Here is a 21070-nt window from a genome sequence, read left to right on the forward strand (position 1 = left end):
GATTAATGCCTTCTACAGAGGATATTTGCGTAACTTGTGTGCGATTATAGTCATTTTCACTTTAGTTATCGTACATTTTCTATTATAATCATCGTTGTTTCTATCATGTGTAAACAAAAGAAGGAATTGTCTAACACGATTTGTAGCTCTTTCTTCGATAGCATTCCCTCGTGTCATTTGAATGGCTATATGATCAGTAGTATACTATTGTTGGAAGTTGAGGTCATTCAAACCTAATCCCTATTATGTCATGTTCTCATGAATAAACTGCATATTTTCTGAGAGCTCCATCATTTTGACATCAATGGTGTAACAAAAGGACAATTAATTTCTCATATGAAGAGGCTTCACATGATTGTTCCAACCAAGTATAAACAAATGAATGTGAATGTATTGGCATGACATTATGCTTGCACGTAAGGGCTCGACTTTTAAGTTCATGTAATTTTGCCATTTACTTTCACGGTATTACTTTCTCATATGAAGATGCTTCACATGGTTGTTAAACAAAGCATAAACATGTCATCATGCTTCCACATAAGTGCTACAATTGACGTTGATGTTCTTTTGTGATTTACTTTTATTGCATTGCTTCCTTTTAATGTAATGATAATTAACTTGAGATATCATGTCATTTCCAATATTTGACTTTGGTCCTTACTTTTTGAGTGAGTGCTTAAACCCAAAAACTTATTATGTCATGAATCTATGGAAACTACACAAATTTGCATATTTGGCTTTGCTTAAGTATGTACATAAGGAGAGAGCATTTTTTAGTATGCTAGTTCTTTCAACTAATCAACAATCAAAAGAATGTGAGTGTTATTGATATCATCATGCTTTCATGCATGGAACAAGAAAATGGGATGAAATCCACCTATTATGGTATTCACTGATCACACACAAAAACGGTGGTCAAGGGAAGATTGAGGCTTCTTCAACACGACAAATTTTCTTCCTATTTTGATGAAAGCAAGCATGTTTTGTCCTATCATAAATGAAATTTGATATGCAAGGAACACATATAGGTGCTAACAAATGGTTGTTAGAATTTGAAGTCCGATGGCCTAAAAAAAACCATCAAATTTAAGGGGATGTCGGTGTATTTAAGAGAACATGCGTTGTATATCGTCACACATGGTATTGCATAAACTTTAAAGATCATAGGTGCTAAGGACTCTCAAGTCTTTGGAATGTGCTTCATTATTAAGAGAACATTATACAAGTAATTAAGGCATCATATTATCAGAAGATGTCAAGGGGGAGGTAGCAAGAGAGAATACTAGCCATGTAGATATATCAATTTACATTGAATTTGCATTGTTGTTGTTGTTTATCCATGTGGGGAAAACACCCCATGGTTAGCAATTTAGTTATATTCCATCTTAGAAAACGTGCACAACCTAAATTATCAACATTTTCTCATGACGATTATGCATCATTTCCACTTTTTAAGCTATTGTGATTTATTACCACAATAGGTTTGATATCATAATTACTTTGGAGTTAACTTCATTACCTTCTCACACACTCAAGACTTTCATTGATTGTCTATTTTATATCACCTTTTATCCATGATGAGCAATCCTTCGTTATAATATGTAAAGATGTTTGGGGAGAGGGAGGGAGGCATAAGAATAAATAAGACGTGTTTCCTTAACCAACCCCAAGGTTTTGTATTATCATCATGTTTATTAGAAAAAGAGTTAAAGAGAGACAATGGCTAACCTGAGTTGGTGGTATTCTTAGGCCTCGACCTAACCATTTGCGACAACCAGAGGTGACATTTACCAACATAAATTATTATTTGAATTTCTCTTCCAAAATATGAAATGTAAGAAGTTTTTACTTTGGAAAACAGAAATCGAAGTTGTTTGCCCATTCCAACTTCCAATTATCTTCTTTCTTTTTCCTTCATTGCTTTAAGTCTTTAAAGTAAAAATATTGTGTGTTCCACCTAATTTTTATTGGTCTAGGATAGTTTGTTTTATCATTTTTGACTATCTTATCTAGATGAGGTTCAAAAGGTGTACACATTATAAGTTCTCCAAGTTATGCTCCCCATCAATTATGGATGATCAAACTAATGGATAATGACAATGTTTGGCATATCATAACCATGAATTTAGTTTTTCACATGCAAAAATCGTCAATCTCTAGAATAGGATCTCATACTCCAAAGGAGGCGTTCACACATGAAATGAGATCCTCGTTCAATAAATAGAAGGCAATTAGAAACATTCAAAGAATACTAAGGATGAAGGTGTCTACAATGGACTATATAAATTATCTTAACAAAAGTTTCATATGGGTGGTAGTGCAACGTAGAGAAGGGTTTCAACTGCTTACATACACTAACAAGCACTATCCTACATCGCAAACAATATAAATAATGTTTAAGAGAGAACAATTTCTTTAGCTCTTGTTGACTCGTAGATTTCACCAAGCCATAACTTTTACAAACCCTCTGGGTTGACACTACATAAACTTTCCACAACCATGGTTCTAATTACAATATTTACGCATACCGTTTTTGTTGAGTCTTAACGTCACGTATAAGCTAATAATAATGCAGCCACTTAATATCACGTTGAAGGGAACGATGGTGTATACCAAATAGTACCTTGTCTCATTTGTCTTGCATCAGTAAATCACATATTCTATCAAATATGATAATTCTTTCCTAGCTTGCTCAAACTATTTAGAAAGATTATTCTAACTATTGTTAGCATTTGGTATATACATTTCACATATAGTATCTTAACATGGTCCTATGACATGTTGTCATGGAGCCTTAGGTGTTGAGCTACATAAAGAAGTGTAGCCTTGTTGCAAAACCTTGAGAACTGATGACAAAGTGGGGACAAAGTAGTAATGTGTGAGTGTAAGTATTGGAACTATATTAAGGTGAAGACCAGTTATTTCCTTCATTATGTTAGGAAACAGGTCCCTTCGGATGGGAAGAAAGCACGAGCCGGATCGGAGTCCGTAGAACTAGCTTCCAAGGAGATCGAGCCGGATGGAAAGGAGTCGGATCAGTTGGATCCGATGAAGAAGCGAGACTGGATACGGATCCAATCCGGATGAAGCATCCGGAAATGGCCATATTTGTAAATAGGTTTAGTCGCGCCTATTTTGGGCCAGAATTGTAAATAGCCCTAAAGTCGTATTAGTATATATACAACTAGGGCAAATCAATGATGATGTGATGATATATAGAGAGCTATTGTTTGTAGCTGTCTCTGTGTAACTAAGTAAGAGTAGGAGAGAGAGTGTGAGAGTTGTAACTCTCTTATAACCATCACCAGACAAAGAGGAGCTCAAGGTTGTTACCTTAGAGTCTCCTGTGTGTTTTCTTCCTATTATAGTGATATTGTTTGGAGTTTGTGGATTCCCATGGTTTTTTCCTTTTCAGGGTTTTCCACGTAAAATATTTCTGTCTTTGTAATTGAGTTATCTATCTTCTATTTTCCCTTGTCATTTCGATCTTTGCACCCGCGTACACACGTGTAGAAACCAGTTGTGGCCGGTAGTATCCTCATCACATTACTGCATCTTGAGATGTCGTCAAGACTGTATTAGTGAGGCTAGCCTCTCTTCTTAAGTTTTCTATTCAACATCCAAGGTATAATATAAGATAATATTCAATTGTATGGGACACTAATGGTATTTTATGTTTGTCTTATGTCTTTCACTCAAGGGTGATCAATGTGGTTAAGCACTCTTAATCTAATCTTCTCCGAAATCTCTTATTAGTTTGCTCATCATCAACTCAATAAGCAATAGTTTCTAATTTCCTTGCTAACGTAATACATTTTATCAATAAACATTGTTTGTCCTCTCACCTAATGCAAATATGTTTTCTCCCTACCAAGAATGAAATGTTCAAATAAGAGTCATCATTATGTGATAACACTACATAGCAATGTTGTAGCAAGCTTTATCTCGTTGCAACACATCTTCTTTGATAGTCTTATTTTATATACCTCATAAAATCAAAACTTCTAATAGTATGATATATTAAATTCCATACAAATGTACTTATAGCATTCCAATGATTGTTTTCTTATAGTTGCTAAGAGCATGCGAGAAGCAAGAACATGTGAATTATGTGAGAGGAAAATAAAGTAGGCAGAACTTTACAATTGGAAATGTATTGTTTACCACGATATGAGGGAATAGCGGGGTAGGTTTGAACCATTGCACCAAAAGTCATACAAGTGAAGAACCAAAATTATTTGGCTTCCACTTCAGAAAACTTTATATTTGAATCTTAATCATATCGAAGGATAGTGCAATCCACATTTTACAAGGGCCTCACAAATCCACATGATGACCTAAAGCAATTTCAATGGAGAGAACATGAAGTTCAAAACCATCCAAGTTCCTTTTCGAGGAACACAATAAACTGTAGTTAATTTTACTCTAGGTACTCATGTAAAATCATAAACTCATCAAATTAATATTCTTGTTATATTAAATTGGACATTGTTCTCATATAAGTTAGTTGGTTCTTTATGGTTTGAGCAAACACATTTTGTTATTGGGACCAAGTAAAATGGGAGCAGATATTGAAGGCGTTGCATGACAAGGACTGGGTTGGACATCGTATCATGTGTCCTTTAAAACAACTAGGGCTTGGGAAGGACTCCCACAGTGAGTGGAATTTCTTCATTAGTATATCTAAAATTAACGTATCCCCAGCGATCTCACTCATAATGTCATTCATAACTGCGCCAAAAAGGACCACAAATTGCATCTCCTTTGATGAGAGCTGGTACGATGCTTTGATTGTTTCCTAGCATTATGGTTAAGATATCACACACATTCGTAGAACCAAAATATAACAAGATTATGGGTCGAGCGATGATTTCCAGCTTATATCATCATGCTTTTGTAAAGTGTCATCCGACTAGACACCAATCCACCGATGATGATCATATTGCGAGGCTTTAGATGATAATGCAAAGACTAAATATATGTGTAGGTGGCTCCAGAGCTTACACTTTGTGGTCCTACATGATAGATATACATCCTTAGTACGATTAACCAACCCCATATAGCCACACTTTGCAGCTGAAGACATGCATGGGATGTGGCACGAGCTTGCAAACCAAAACTGTCCAGACTGCAGTAAGTATAAAGAGACACACAGATGATGGTACTTCAGAACCACAACCACTTTCCAAAGCTTCCTTGAGGATTTAAAAGTGGGCTGTTTTCATATATTGCTATCATTAGTACATCAGTTAAATAAGCTTACACAAATATATACATATACACACATATGTATATATATATATGTATGTATGTATGTATATAGATGTGTATGTACTCATGCCACTTTAAGGGCGCGTAATCTTGGACGGTTCTCCGGACTCTGAGCTTCAAAGCCATCGGCACTAGAGAATTTCCGCTTATTGCCTTGACCTACACTAGGTTGCTCGAGCATATCGTGCTTTTCCTTTTGCATTTGTATTTGCTTTTGCTTTCCCGCACTCACGCTCGCTTTGAGTCGCCGCACATCGGCTAAGCGTATCGGCTTCAACAAGAACTCTTCAGCTCCATCTTTCAAGCATCTAAACATAGAACCAAGACATGGTATTACGTGAAAGGAGCAAAGACATTGATCTACAGAAGAAGTCACAAACACGTGAAAAGCTGTAAACCAATATCGAAGATTTAAAGAAATTGATCAAATACTACTACAAAGTGGATGTCGACATATAAGTGAGGGCATCTGCAATGACTATATAATATCATTGTCAACAAATATCGCACCTTTCGATCCGGTCTGGTACATTCTCTGATGACATTATCACAACCGGAATGTCTCGCAAGGCATTTCTTTCCTGATGAAACGATATACATCTCCATGTTATGTAATGAGCACCAAGGATGAGTAATACTCAAAATGGGTTTTTTTTATGAGTAGGATAAAAGATTTACCTTGATAAGCTTGAGGAGCTCATAACCAGACATTTCTGGCATGCAATAATCGGTTATTATCAAGTCAATCTGCAAATTACCAACAATTCTGGCTCATTACCAATATGTTATGCAAATTTCAATCAGGAAAAGATATATAATGGGACTAGAAATATGAACAAAAAGAAATATGGATGCGATATTGGTTATAGATAAAAATGAAGGAGGTTAGAAATCATATTCACTTACTTCGTTGTTGAGAGAGCTTAATACCTCCAGAGCTTTGCTTCCAGTATCAACAACTGTAACTACAATGCCACCATTCACAAAATGTCTCAATTAGAAATAAACAATATGATGATGAAAGTATTTTATGATCATGACAGATTCACTGAAAGACAACAATGATGAGGAAAATGATGATAAACATAATAGGATGATGTTGGCCATGATGATGATTATAGTCTATAGATTATGAAGACATCTAACTAGACAGGCATTACAGCCATCGATTTTCCTAAAAAGCATGATGTCCAATATTAATATCCTATCACAGATTGATCGAAACATGAGAATATTGTGGAGAATGCAGTGAGCATGCTTTATGAAGATGACAATAGTGCTGATTGTGATCATAACCCATGCCATCACCATTGATTACCCATCACTACCATTTGCTGGTTTCTTTGAACATGTTATCTCAGACTACGTGTCAAGCATCAGACCTATGATATTTTTTACAGTTCAATTCCTTGAATGCCAGAAAATGGCCTGAAGGTCAGTGTTCATTCATCATCAATGCTGAGTATTCCTTCGAAATCCATCAGATGGCATGGCATCCTCAGTGTGAGCTTGGGTCTCATGGTGAGCACAGGGTGCCTGCATTACTTAGTAGATTAAGCTGGGTCACCATGGGTAAATATGATCCTGATAAGCATGTATTACCACACAATCTAACCATAGAATAGTATATTCGCGAACATCCAAACCAGTCTAAATGTTTTCACAACCAGAATTATCGTGATATGTTTATTAGGATAACAAATTTGTGGAGCATACCTTTGCATGAATTAGTGCTCTTCAGTAATCTTTCAACAATCTTTCTGTCAAGAAGACGGTCATCTACAGCAAGGACATGGATTTGATTCTCTGCATTATTGGCTTCAATTCCATATATATTAGGTTTAATAACGTAAGCCTCAGAGATAACATTATTGGTATTAATGTCATTGACCTTGAGCTCTTCAGCTTCCATTGCCATTATGTTAACAAAGAAACAGATAAAAAGATGTAATAATGTGGATGTACAGGTAATTTGTAACCACGATGATAAAGTAGAACTCGGGTTTCCTGACCGTAAACTTAACTAGAGTTAGGGTATCCTGACCAAACGACCTTAGCTATGGTTGGGTTTCCTGACCACGAAGCTTTCAATTGTTGGGGTTAGGGTTTTTCTAGCAACAGATATCGATTAACGTTTCTGTTAATTGACGACACCGATTAATTAGTATTAGGTTTTCTTGGCCAATAATCTTATGGTTTGCATTTCGTGACCATGAAGCTCGAATAAGGTTAGGACTTGTCTTCAATTAGGGCTAAGGATTCTACCAATTAGGGTTGAGATTTCTCGCCAGGAAGAATAACAAGTCTTCAGGGTTTACCTGTTCAGAAATCTAGATTAGGATTAAGGCTTTGTTTCAGCTCTGATAAGAAAAAATATGGTCGGGGGGGGGAGGGAGGGAGAGAATGCTATTGCTTCACATCAGAGTACAGACAAAACCCTAAAAGCAGAGTCAAAGGTCTTTGCAGCAGAGGTCGAGGTCGAGGCCAAGAGAGAATCAGACCTAAAATCTTTCATCGGGCGTAGGAAAATGAAGCAAAACTCTTTCTACATTATTAAACATTTAGTGTTTTACAACCTCGAAGTCGTACACAGGAGGCACAGAGAAACATGGTTATAATGGGGCGTCGCGTCTGCAGGGGACATACTTTCCACAGGCAGGAAATAGGTTTAGGGTTAGGGTTAGGGTTAGGGTTAGGGTTAAGGAGAGAGGAGGGCTAGGTAGGATATCATGAGTCATGAGTGCCTTTAGATTGCAGAGTAGATAGAGTAGATTTTTTGTGTTGCCCACGTGATAGGCTGTATGAAGGTAAGGTTGGTCTCATCTACTGATTGACACCCATGGACGTACTTTCTTGCACTCTGGGTGGGGATTAGGGTTAGGGTTGTTAGGCTTAGGCTTAGCACGCATTTGGAGTGGAGAATGCATATTTTCTTACTCATAGGAATTAAGATTAGAATTAGGGTTAGGGTTAGGGCTAGGGCTAGGGCTAGGGCTAGGGCTCCATTTGGATTGGTTTGGAGGCTTGGGTGCCTCAACGGAACAATGGACATGGGTTGGGACCGAGATTCGCCCTTCGAGAAGTTTTTGTGGGGCAATGATGGGTTCCACTAGGACACGCCTATCCCGTCGTCAATCGCAAGAACCCACCCCAAATGAAGAGACTGTCTGAGTGAATGATCTTGATCACCTTGGGAGGAGAAGACTTTAGGTGAACCATGTTCATGTTTTGTGGAATTGTGTGTGGATGATAATCACGTTGGTCGATCACGATTTCATGCGTTATGGTATTCATGAAGGACTTATTCTTTAGAAATGACTACAACATTCTTATGCTTCCATTTAGTTAATTTTGGTTTCCATTGGTTCATAATCACTAGCTTATTTTGTTAGATTAGCTTGCAATCATTCACACTAGACTTCGAAAGAGTAAGTGCCTTATGCCCTCCACATAAACTCGACAATCATAATTGCATTACATGAATATGAAAATCTTGATTCTGAAATTTTCATAGCAAGTCATCAATAATCCTTTGCTTTATCTTTGTCACCAACAATATAATTTAGATGCCTAATATGAAAACAAGGACAAAGAGGAAGTCGAAGAAATCTTAGTCAAGTGACTCAACATCAATTATAATCAGGGACATGACATGATCAATCACTTTAACTAGGATCATGATTCAATGTCAATCACCTAAACAACCTAGGGGGGAAAATAAAGACAAATGAAAAGTACCTTGCATCAGTCCACGAAATGTACCAAAAGATTTGTACTTAATGATTGGATATGGAAATCTCCCTTGGACAACAAAGATAATGCATTCTTGGCGCCTCTTGTGTGTTTGATCAAGAACGAGTTGTGCATGGTATTTATGTCGGGCCATGTATGTTTTAACATTATCTACATATTATTAGATTACTAGAATATTGTATAGATCTACAACAAATATTTGATGTTCAATTTAGAAAAACCAAGGGTGTTATTGCTTTACAATACTTATAGTTGCCAAGACAATGATGATGTTCTTTTCTCAGAACTAGAAACAATGCATAGGAGCAAAAAAGCATAATGCATCAATGATTGTAAATTTCACCACTTAATTGAAGAGGATAAGTACTCAAATTGAACTATGATAAGTTGCTTTGATAGGAACAATTTAGTAGTTGTCAACTACCAAAAATAATGATAATCTTAATCTCTATATACAGAGCTAATGCATCAACTAAATAGGAGCCATTTATGGCGGCACTATGATTCAACCGGAAAAGTTGAGTCGAGTATAATAGGGTGGTTTGCAAGTCCTTGAGGAAAGCACTGAATATGTTGGACAAACCCCAACTTTCATTCCAATTACATGTAGCGATCATGTTAGAGCTCATATCCACTAAACATTAAACATTATAAAAATCAAACAAAGATCATGTTAGAGCTCATATCCTCTAAAAAAAACATTAAACATTATAAAAATCAAACAAAGAAGTTTGGACTCCAGAGACCAAGTGCGAAGAATGTACGGATCTTGTGGTTTTAACTTTCCCGTTTCACCACTCTAAAACTCATTGTAGCACTGCACTCAAATACTTTAAATGATTTTAAATTGACAAATGATGTATACCCACAAGAAAGATGTATGATATGTTTGGTAAGTGTTGAAACATGTGTATGTGTGTACTCTAGATTGACACACCAATATTTTATCAAATTTCGATATGGTGTTTGATGAATCCCAACCAATGTTCGAGTGGTGGTGAGGCACGCAGATTGAAATTTTGATTTTGGCGATTGAAATTCCCTATAAAGGTAACCAAGTGCAATCGAATGAATTATATTGTATTCTACATTCATTCAGAATTATTGTGTGTATTCTATATTCAGTCTTGACGCGCGAAAAGTACCTGATCCCATCAAATATATATATATATAATGAAACTTAGTACAATAGACAAGCCCATCCATAGGTATAATACACATAAGTAGGGAAGCATTACAACAAAAATGAAAAAAAAATTAAGTTTGCGATATAAAATAGTCCAAAGTGCAGTAAAGAGTTATCAATGTTTCTGACACTACTACTGTGGAGTAAGGCAGGCCATCAATATTTTCTCCCTCCCTTCCTGAAAAAGAAAGGATATGCACATTTTCAAATGCCAAACATCATTAATGTCAATTAACCCTCTGCAAGTAGAAAATTCATGCACACAAGCAAAAAATTGAGACGTGTCAGCACTCAAGGGTTTGTTTTGGGAATATGTGAGCATGTTTGGTTGATCACAGGGCTAGACATGCTGGGACAAACAAAACATTCACAACACGTTCACACACTAACGAACACACATGCTTCCCGTTGCACAAAAAGCAGTCTTTCTATATCCAAGTGCTACTTACTACATGATTGGTTTCATGTATCGAGATACTGCTTTGTACATTTCCTTGGTCACATGTCTAAACTTGTAGATTAAAACGACTTTACTTGGCTATTTCACTTGTAGGTATAAGGTTTCCCATTGCTCTCAAAGTAGTCAACAGTATATTCAAATTCTAGTAGTACATGCTTTGCAATTACTCTAAAAGTAGTCACAATATAGAAGACCTACTCATAGTTAGTACATTACTTCCGTTGCCTGGAAACTAATACAGGCATACAAGTAATTTCTAGTTAGCACTTCCAAGCTGGAGCTCCAACGAACTTTCCAAACAGTTGGAGCCAAAATCTTAGATGATGTGAAAGTAAAATGCTCAGAAAGCCCCCATGTTTAGCTTTGTATACCACAATGTTGGATTCCTTCAATTAAAAAGAAACCAAATCTGGGAATTGTTTGTAATGCCATATCACGAAGATCATCTGCCGTAGTCATAGTCCACCCATTCTTTGCCTAGAAAAGGATGAAGCAATATATCATTGTCAACCACTGCAACATCCAAGCTAGTTGTGAATGTTTAATCAAATGCTTACAATTTACCTCAACCACTAGAGTGTTTAAGATGTGGTCATCCACGGACGTGAGGTTGGCATTCAATATTTTGATCTCGAGAGCTTCAAGGGCACGGGTTAACTGAACCAAGATCCCAGGGGTCTTTTTGCACTGAATCCGGAAATGGTAAATGCGGTCCTCCATCTTAGAAACATCCAACTGTTCCAAACCCAAAACTCATTGTTGAGACACAATCAAAAAATTCTTCGCATTTGTTTCAAACACCAAGTTCATGCAATCAACGAGCCATGAGATAAGGACATGAAAATGGTAGTGATTGCTTATTGTGTACCATGTCTATTTATGCATTTCTATAACACAATATAATCTTTGGAATGTATGTTGGTACACTAAATTTTAATCCTGGATAAGTTTGGAATGAGGAAAATACAACATGGAAGTGGTATCATAAGCTCTACCTACATGCCGTGTAAGAGAATCAAATGTTGAATCAAAAGGAAGGGGGTTCTTTCCTGAATCATAGGCATACTAAGATGACTGGCCACCAAAATCTGTAAATGAATACATTCAACAAGAAAAGGCATACATACAGCTGTTATTTGATATTTTTGTATCGTTTTAGCATTCACATGTTTGATATCTTTATGCTCTCGCGTCTTCTCCTCGTTCAAATGTTCGATGTCTTTCTTAGGTTGACCCTCTTTCTGAGACTCTAGGTCAGCAATATCTGCTTGTATTTCAGACACCTGCTTCTGGAGCTCACGTACATACTCTATGGCATCACTGACAATAGAAGCTTTGTCCATCTGCCCATGTGAAAGCATATCAAGGATCATTATACCAATAAAATGCATACAATACACCAATGTGCATACAAGGGCGTGGATGCATGTCATGTCAATTACATGTATCTCTATGCATTTGTAGGAATACACATACCATGTACATGTATATCAAGTATATGTACACGTTCAGATTGTCTTATCCAGATGTACGCATATATTGCCATGACCTTACCAAAAGCCTCATATCATGTGGTATATAGGTAAATGCTTTTTTAAACACAACTAACCAGTGCTCATTTCTAGAAATGATGAATACATAGACATGGTACAGGTGACACGTTCACCAGATGCATCCATTCACCTCTTTTTTGCAACTTTATGGCTATGCATGCATGAAGGTGTGTATATATTGCACATAATGTAAGCATATACGTTCATACACACACACACACACACACATACATACATACATACATACACACACACACACACACACACACACACACACACACATACATACATACATACATACACTGAAAACAAACCTGTTCACAAAAGTGGCAGCCCATATATGTCAGGATGGAGGTATGTATGCAACTTGTATGTGGGTATAAATACATGGGTATGAATTCATATAAAGTGCAGAGCTAAAAGAATCTCTGTGTATATAATGCATGTGAATTGTATGTATGAATGTGTGAGATAATATGTGTATGTATGTGTGAGATAGGATGTATATGGTGATGTACCTTGCTGATGTTTGGAACAATGGCTCTAAGAGAGTAGAGCCTCTGGTTCAACCTCTTCCTCCGCCTCCGCTCCGACACAAGGTTCTTGGACGACAACCCCTTCCGCTTACCACCACCTGACCTGCCGTCGCCGCCATCATCGCCATCGTAATCATCGTCCATGACGTCACTGGTGCCAGAGGAGTCATGGAAATGCTTGAGAATATCAATATCAGGAAATGGGGTGAGGCCAGTCGTAGGGTTAGGGTTAGGGTTAGGAGAGAGCTCCTCACGGGCCATGGATGGTTGAGGAGGTGGTTGTGGAAACGTTGTGGCTATGGTGTCCTGCAGACTAAAGAAGCAGAAGAAGCAGAAGAAGAAGAAGAAGAAGAAACAGGGGAGGAGTATGTGTGAAGGAATCCCATGAAAGTGAAGATTTATATAAAAAAGAAATGTAGTGGGTATTATATTATCCATTTTACCTTTTTTAGCTAAAAAGAGAAGCTTACTATGATTTAAACTTTACATTATCCATCATCCCATCTCCTTTTCTCTTTTTCCTCTTCTTGTCTCTTCCACATCCTACTACTACTACTTACTACCTACATACATATGAACTACTAAGTTCTACCCTACTACTCCTACTATTAATACCACTACTACTTGTAGTGTGGTGCCATTGGTGGGTGACTTCACGCAAACTTATCTTCTGGGTTTCCCTCTCCCTCTTCCCGAATCATCATCCTTATCCAACGTTCGTCTCGAGTCTCGACCCCCCTAACGTGCGGCGTGATAGATAGGTTTCCGTTAGAAAAACCACTTGTCTTCTTCCAGTTTATCGGCAGTCTTCCTGGCCCTCACATCTACCTCCCCTCTCTGTTAATGTTGGATCATCATGTCTTGAATTTGTAGGCATCCCATCCCCTTCTATGAGTGACATCAAGCCATCTGTCGCTATCCTCAATAATGTCTCGTGATAACCTTTGTCACCCTGAACCAATTGCCTTTTCTCTTATTTCCCCTCCCCTCATCTTTCTTAAGAGCACTAGTATGAGATCACACATAGGTATGTATTTGTGTTGCATCTCTAAGTAGACTTTGTATAGTTTAGACACTTCGTTGTGTGTTGAAGACATTAGAAAACTCTCCCTTTCTCCTCCTTGAACAAAGGAGTTGCACTTATCAATACATACTTGGATATCATTCCTATGTCCACCATTTGCACCATTGTTGTAGAATACTTAGCAAAAAATATGCGTAGAATACGTATGCTAAGTATTCTAAAACAATATCTGTAAATACTTAGAATACATTAAACACTTCTTAAACTTTAAAGGACTTTTTTCAAAAATAAATAAATAAATTTTAAATGATAAATTATTGTTAAAATACATAGAATACGTCAAAATTTTGGAATACGTAGGATACGTCAAATTTTTAAAAACGGCAATTCTAAAACGTAGAATACATGTAGAATACTTCAAAATATTCCAAAACGTATTTTAAACATAGAATACGTGTTTTTTAACAACTATGATTTGCACCATTGTTAGAGAGGGAGACCAGACTCCATTGTGACACCCATTGTAAGTAGTGTTTTTCACACCTTTACTAGTATACTTGTGTGTTTTCACCAGAAAGAAAGATATATTCACGTCTTCTAAGACCAAATTTGGCACATGAGACAATTGGTTTACAACAAAAATGGGGTATTTACCCATTCATCGAAAGTAAAAATAAAATAAAATAGAGCTTAAGCTAAACAATTCTAGTAAAAAAACATGTTCTATAAGGAAGTGGATTTATACTAGGCCTAGTTTCACTTCCATCCAAGTTTTTCAAAAAGAAGCGGGAGGTCAAAGGGTTTTGATGTGGATGTGGCATGTGGTCCCAATGTAAAAGGTACCCCAACCATAGCTCACGTTCCCTTATCTTCTTAATCGTTTCTACTCCACATCAAGTTGCTTTGAAGCCCAACATCCAAGGGCGTTTCGTTGTTCTTTGCATTTTTGCTTCATCAAGAGAGAGGCTTGAGTGGTGTAGGTGGGTTCACATTCATCATCTTCCCTTCTTCCTGAAAAATTACATTAGTTACATGTTGGTGAATATTAAAAGGGTTATGGTTAACACTTTGTAATTTATTCTCCCTATGTTGTTTTAGCTCTAAGATATACCTATCTAGTCTCTTTATATCCAGGGTATCTAATAGTTTGGAGAGGGTCCTAGTATGTCTTGGTATTTTGCCCTTATCTTGGCATAAGTTGGACACTTGCATGTAAAGTGATACTCATCCTCTATCTTGATGTGACATAACCTACATAGCCTTTCCTCTTTAGGGACTCTATTAGCACAATCATTCTCAATCTCAATTGGTGAGATGATATCCTAAGTTGCCCAATGGCCACCCATAGAGAGAGAGATTCTATTATCATTTTCGGAGGTCAATTATGACCCATGAGACCAAAAATATTACATTTCACGTGATACATGTGAAATTGAGTAGTGACCCTCAATGTTCAAGAATTTTACCAATGAATATTGCAATCGAGAGTGCACATTGTGGTTGTGAGAGAAATTTGTGCAAGGATTGGGTTTGGTCGAAGATGTGTGGAAAGCATGGATGAATATGATCACTTGTGCCCAAACGCCCCATCTCACATTGCAATTCATGTGAGTTAAGTCGCATGGAAGCAATGGTTCAAATGTTTGACAATGGGATGAGCTCTAAGATGTATCAATGTGTACGGTTTCCACAAAGAATATGGTTTTGTAATTAGGTGCAACATGTGTAATATAATGTGTGAAGCATGAGCCTCCATATTTGTCCCATGTCATGATACATTGATGTTGCAAAAAGGCCTCATTTACAGATGAATCTAGTGACGCATCATGAATGAAGTGTGTTGCATTCCGTCTACCAAACCAGTTTGCCATATTGCTGCATCCAACTGGAACACAAAAATTTGCTTTTATGCGTGTTTTGGATCTTTTTGCTTGCTTCCCATGCAATTCTAGGAAGTTGATGTGAGGAATTTTTTTGAACCTTAAGCAAGTATTCAATAACCCTTTCCATGGCCATGATCTCAAAGGAAAGTGATCCTGTCTCAAGGAGGAGGGTGTATGTCATTTGTTTCGTAACTTGTAGAAACACACTTTATTGGAGATTAGTCATTGTTCTTAAATATAAAAGAAAAGTAATATGTAGTGTAGTCTCCATGTGATGATGTGGCCACCATCTATAAGTATTTTGTATGATTGATAATAACTAAAACATTGTCACTCATACGTGCCTACTATAAGGTAGAACCCAAGTAGTGAAGAATGTCTATCTCCATTCCACAAACAATAGTGGAAGTAGGTCATTAACTTTTATTGGGGTGGATAAACTCACTCCATCTTATAACTAATGTTTCTTATGTATATTGTGCCTTGTAAAGAAGTATCTCTGAGCATCAAATTCTCCCCAATGGTTCACAATATAATACATGAAATTATGTTATACGTAGTGTGGTAATGATGGTCATTGGATCTCCAAAAGACGACAATTTATCATTTATCTTTGAGCATAAATAAGGGGGCCAACAACAACATTCTAATTGCACATCGAGGATAGTCATAGAAAGAGTACATGTGCCTCATAGCACACGATCGTCATATGTGGTGTTATTTGGATAAACTTCATGGTGTGCACAATCACTATATATAGGGAATTTTGGTGAGCAATGATAGTTACATAATTCGACCTATTTTGAATGATGGATGTAATTAGCGTGAAAGAAATTGCAAATGCAAAGGATTGAAGCCCTAATGCTGAGGTTATTATTACAATTATCGTTAAAAGCAAAAATGCCTAAGTTGCTTGCAAATTTTAGATCCATAAATTGGAGCATTTCATCATGGACTTGCCTTATCGTCATTTCTGTACTAGTTTAATAAAGATCCAACACTAGAAAAAAAACTTTCACGAGGTTGTGATTGTGGTGTCCAATGAAAGCCCTACACTCACGAGTCAGGATAAAGGAAGTACTCTTCAGTCTTCACGTATCCATGCAAGTACTCTTTGCAAAAGTAAAAAGGGAAACAAGAGGGACAATGCCTACATTTACAAAGATACCTATTTGGAAATTCCAAATATACCAGACACACATAAAGGAAAAGCAAGTTTTCATTACATGCACACACACACTCATCTTATTGAATTAACATTCAAGAAAATTGTGCCATTAAACTTATTTACATTCTCAACACCATAATCTAGTGTATTCTTACTTGGTTGTAATTCTTACTTTAGCTTCAAATCGTTTTTAGGTAGTTCAGAATACTTTTGGGTAATTTGCTAACGTAAGCTTTGTGATATATTTCTACCGCTTCCAACCAAAAAGTAAAAACAAGTTTATAACAAGGCAGTCATTCAAGTTGAGATCGAATAAAGGCAAGTATAGCTTATCCAATAATGCAAGTTGACTTCAACGTGAACAGTTGATAGGGGAAAAGCAAACTAACATTTGAAGAGAAATTCATTATTGGAATTTTTTAGGAGGCAATTTTGGTAAGATCATTTGTGGAGACCCGATAGTTATTTGTTGGTAAGCGAAAAGAGGAAAATGGTCCTCATTTTGTGGCCCATGACTACCAAGTAGTTCAACCGAGTCCACTTCTACATCTTTAGATATTATCGCACCAATGTGAGCATTCAAAAATTGGTGGAAAATCAAGATTATATCACTTATAGACATAACTCAATGCGTTTCTAGAGAGATATCTGGAAATCAAATAATCTTGGAATCTTCATGAAGTGGATTCTTAGGTCATGAACTCTAGGCAAATCAAGAGGTTTGGTGGAAGTCCCCAATATTTTTATTTTAGTAATAAAATACTAGTAATGGAAATTTAATACATTTCCCCACTATCTATGAAGCATTGTATGAAGTATTAGGAAGTGATTATACACTAATTAGCCTTACTAAGGTTTAACAAAGTTAATATTCTAGAAATTAATGTGATTCACCCTAGGCGAATCTTCATTGGGTATGTATGGTTGTACACATTATTGTCCAACCATATTCTATTACCAAATATATTTGCAACCATATTCTATTACCAAAATTATTGTGCAAGAAAATAATTTTCTCTTACATAATTGGCTTTAAACATGATTGTACTCATGTTAATTACTTCCTTAACTATTATTGTGAGCATCCATTCACAATTTCCTCACACTTCTTTTATACCCTACTATCATAGGCCATATTGTTTCTCACCCTTGGGTCCAAACCGACCTATTTCAATAGATGACCCTTGGTATTTAGGGGTTGAATCAAAGTCATGCGAGTCTTTTTTGGAAAGAAGAAGAAGAAGAAGTCATGCGAGTCTACATCACACATGCCCACACCAACTATCTCTATCTCTAAACCTTATTTCCAAAGTGAATCCATGCACCACAAACCAAAGGAACCAACAATGTGAAGAACATTAAATTCAAAAAAAATTGCACTAACATTAACCAACCATGTTGAGACAAAATTTACCACATGTTGTCATTCCCATGCCATTCAAAGCTAGAGGGACAAATCACTCCTCCAAATCCATGTTCATGTTAGCGTAAAGAGAGTTCATTTCCATATCGTTTGCAAACCAAAAATGAAGGGCAAGGAGCACCTCACGTTATGATGCAAATGTTGCTTAGAAAAATGTGATGAAATAAAACAAGGTCACATACAAGAGAATGCCGGCAAAGACTTATGGAAGCAAGGAGTTAGAATCTAGGATGTACTTGTGAGTGTGATTTACCATAGTTTGCTTCAACATAATGAATGCAATACCAACCGAATTTGTCTAAGTTGTGATATATATCCATTATTCAAGGTTTTGCTTTTGTGCATCCTTTGAACACTTTTATTTGTTCAAAAACATCTAGAAGTTGGTGCAACGTTTTTTTAAAATCTTATGCATGTTATAGATCAACCCTCTTCATTCTCATGAATCATGATTATCGGAAATGATTGTATCTCAACTAGGAGCATGTCCCACCTTTCTCTCTTGACTTCAACCAACTTCATAAATAAGCATATGGCACATTTTTAAACTCATTCCAAATGGCGTTAAAGGTGCTATGATCACCAAACATCAACTCCATAGAGCAATATTGGAAAGCCAAAAAGTAACATGCATTTCTTTGAACCAAACATTCGGTTTCTCCCACATTCTATGTGTTCTTGACATTGATTTGGAAGCTTGTTTTCCCATTTCCAAGGGAGACATATAAGATTTTTTTTGTTTGTTAAGAATTCGAAAGAGACTCAATGTCAACATATCTCCATTGCATTTAATGCAAGAGTGAACAAAGCCAAATTTGAGCTTGATTTCTCAAGAGTGCAAAAGCCAATAGTTGTGCTTGATATTTCAAGAATGTTGATGGTGTGGTTGAGATTGATCCTTAAATATGTTGGAGAATTTCTGTCTAGTTCATGATATATAATCAATTGGAAGGAGAATCCTCCAATAGTCACTTAGTTTCTTGTTGGGTTATCAAAATTACCTAAAACACAAGATTTTAAATGAATTTGTTTAATTGAAACAATCTTTTTTTACATAATTTTTGCAAGTAAAATAGAGATACATGTCATTGCAGAGACTAAGTTGGTAATTAAAAAACTTTATCACACTTAGTTAGACTTACCCTGAAAGCCAAAAAAGTTTTTTATTAGGTGGTGTATGTAAAAATTGAATTTGCATGAGCATAAAAGATTAAAGAAAGATAGAATGAATGATGATAGCATTCCTAAGGCCAACCTTCTCAATACAATCTTAACTAGCAATCAAGTTCTATTCATTTAACAAGCTTTGTTGCAACTTTTAATGAAATCATGCAAAACTTTTAAAATGGTAACCTCTTCAATGCATTCTCTAGTAATAGGGAATATTCACTTGGTTTGGGAGTCACAAACTCAAAACATTTGAAACTAAAACTAAATAGCCAAAATTGTTTAAATTTAAACTATTCAAGCAACATCCAAGCAAACCAAATGGTTTTGAGCCATAGTTTCTCATTTTGATACAAACAAATACTTTGTGTTACTTTTTCACAATTCTTTAACAATGAGTTTTCCAAACAAATCATTGGATCACAAATGTTATATAACTCATTGTGCTAATAGGCTATAACTCTAAATTTTATAAATAAAAAATAGGCTATAATTCTTTATTCTAAACTATTAAGTTGTGACTTGACAATGTTAACCAAATTAAATTTGTGTTGCAGTTCTAGCATTCTTGTTGCATAAACTCACCAAACATTTGACCCCAATTAATTATTACATAACCTAAAGAAAGCTAGCTAGAGCAAATCGACTGCCTCAAAACTTCATTCTCTTAAATGTACACAAGAAATTCATTTCCGATGTATTCCATAAGATGCTTACAAGGCACCACCTCAAACCTTTCTTAAGGTTTACAAAAAGAATATGGTGCTTTAAATGTTGTTTAAAGTTTCCTTTCGTTATTTTTCAATGTTTGGGTACACATCTCGTGGTTGTGACCAATTGTCTCATGGGCCAAATTTGGTATTTGAAGACATTAATATATCTTTCTTTCACACATGCACTATTGTTTCTATTACATCAAAATAACGTTGAACAAGAGAGGCAAACATTGATCGTCCTGTAATCACAAGCATTATTTGCATCTCGTCATTTACAAGATTTGATCCTAATTGCATCTCCTTGTGTATTTCATTTGAGCAGAAAAAACCTGAGCACATTTGAGCAAAAAAAACACCTATGCATCTATGTACCTAAAGGAGAATTACCGAGGCACACAATTATTATGTCAAAGTTCCATCCATACATAACAAATATACCTTGATTATATGACAAATCCTTAGTGGCTTACAGAATCAAATCGACAAAGTTGAATTACTCATTAACTAACATAGGTGTCAATTTCAAATTTTGGAGATGGATAGAAAGGAACTTTGGATGAAGCATGGTTTTTATGATGATTACCTTGAAAGAAAACAAGACTAAGCATTAATGAAACATAGCACCACGTCAGTGTTTTCCACAGTAATTAGCCATCTTTTTATTATAGCGTGACTAATTATGGAGAAAGGAATGATGAAATCTACATAGCAATGGACTCAGCACATTTAAAATGCGTTTGTAACATTCAAATTGAATAGAAAAGCTACTCAATTCTTTTTGAGCAAGACTTATTTCTTCTGTGATTGTTCAATAATTGCTCTTCTTTAGATTCACTGATCATGACGGTTACTCAAATCATTGTAGATTTATAAATCGATTATTGTTTTGACAGTGCTTTTCTGAAAGACTCGATATAAACAAGTTTAGTA

The 21070-nt window shown here is 36.1% G+C and overlaps 2 protein-coding genes across 2 annotated transcripts; both read right to left on the reverse strand.

Moving 5' to 3' along the window:
* Positions 1-5201: 5201 nt before the first annotated feature.
* On the reverse strand, positions 5202-7257 carry LOC147864610 (two-component response regulator ORR3-like). The gene is made up of 5 exons (XM_087318724.1): positions 6988-7257; positions 6178-6236; positions 5950-6018; positions 5782-5852; positions 5202-5579 (listed from the first exon to the last, which is right to left on the reverse strand). The coding sequence occupies exons 1-5, from the start codon at positions 7187-7189 to the stop codon at positions 5336-5338; spliced, it is 645 nt and encodes a 214-aa protein (XP_087174850.1). The 5' UTR covers positions 7190-7257; the 3' UTR covers positions 5202-5335.
* Positions 7258-10778: 3521 nt separating this feature from the next.
* LOC147864611 (transcription factor bHLH35-like) lies at positions 10779-13116 on the reverse strand. The gene is made up of 4 exons (XM_087318725.1): positions 12742-13116; positions 11798-12013; positions 11235-11405; positions 10779-11147 (listed from the first exon to the last, which is right to left on the reverse strand). The coding sequence occupies exons 1-4, from the start codon at positions 13018-13020 to the stop codon at positions 11028-11030; spliced, it is 786 nt and encodes a 261-aa protein (XP_087174851.1). The 5' UTR covers positions 13021-13116; the 3' UTR covers positions 10779-11027.
* Between the last annotated feature and the right edge of the window lie 7954 nt (positions 13117-21070).

This window comes from Azolla caroliniana, unplaced genomic scaffold (genome assembly GCF_043228905.1).
Source record: "Azolla caroliniana isolate FFs.n. ecotype wild unplaced genomic scaffold, voAzoCaro1.0.p SCAF_4, whole genome shotgun sequence".
Classification (NCBI taxonomy): domain Eukaryota; kingdom Viridiplantae; phylum Streptophyta; class Polypodiopsida; order Salviniales; family Salviniaceae; genus Azolla; species Azolla caroliniana.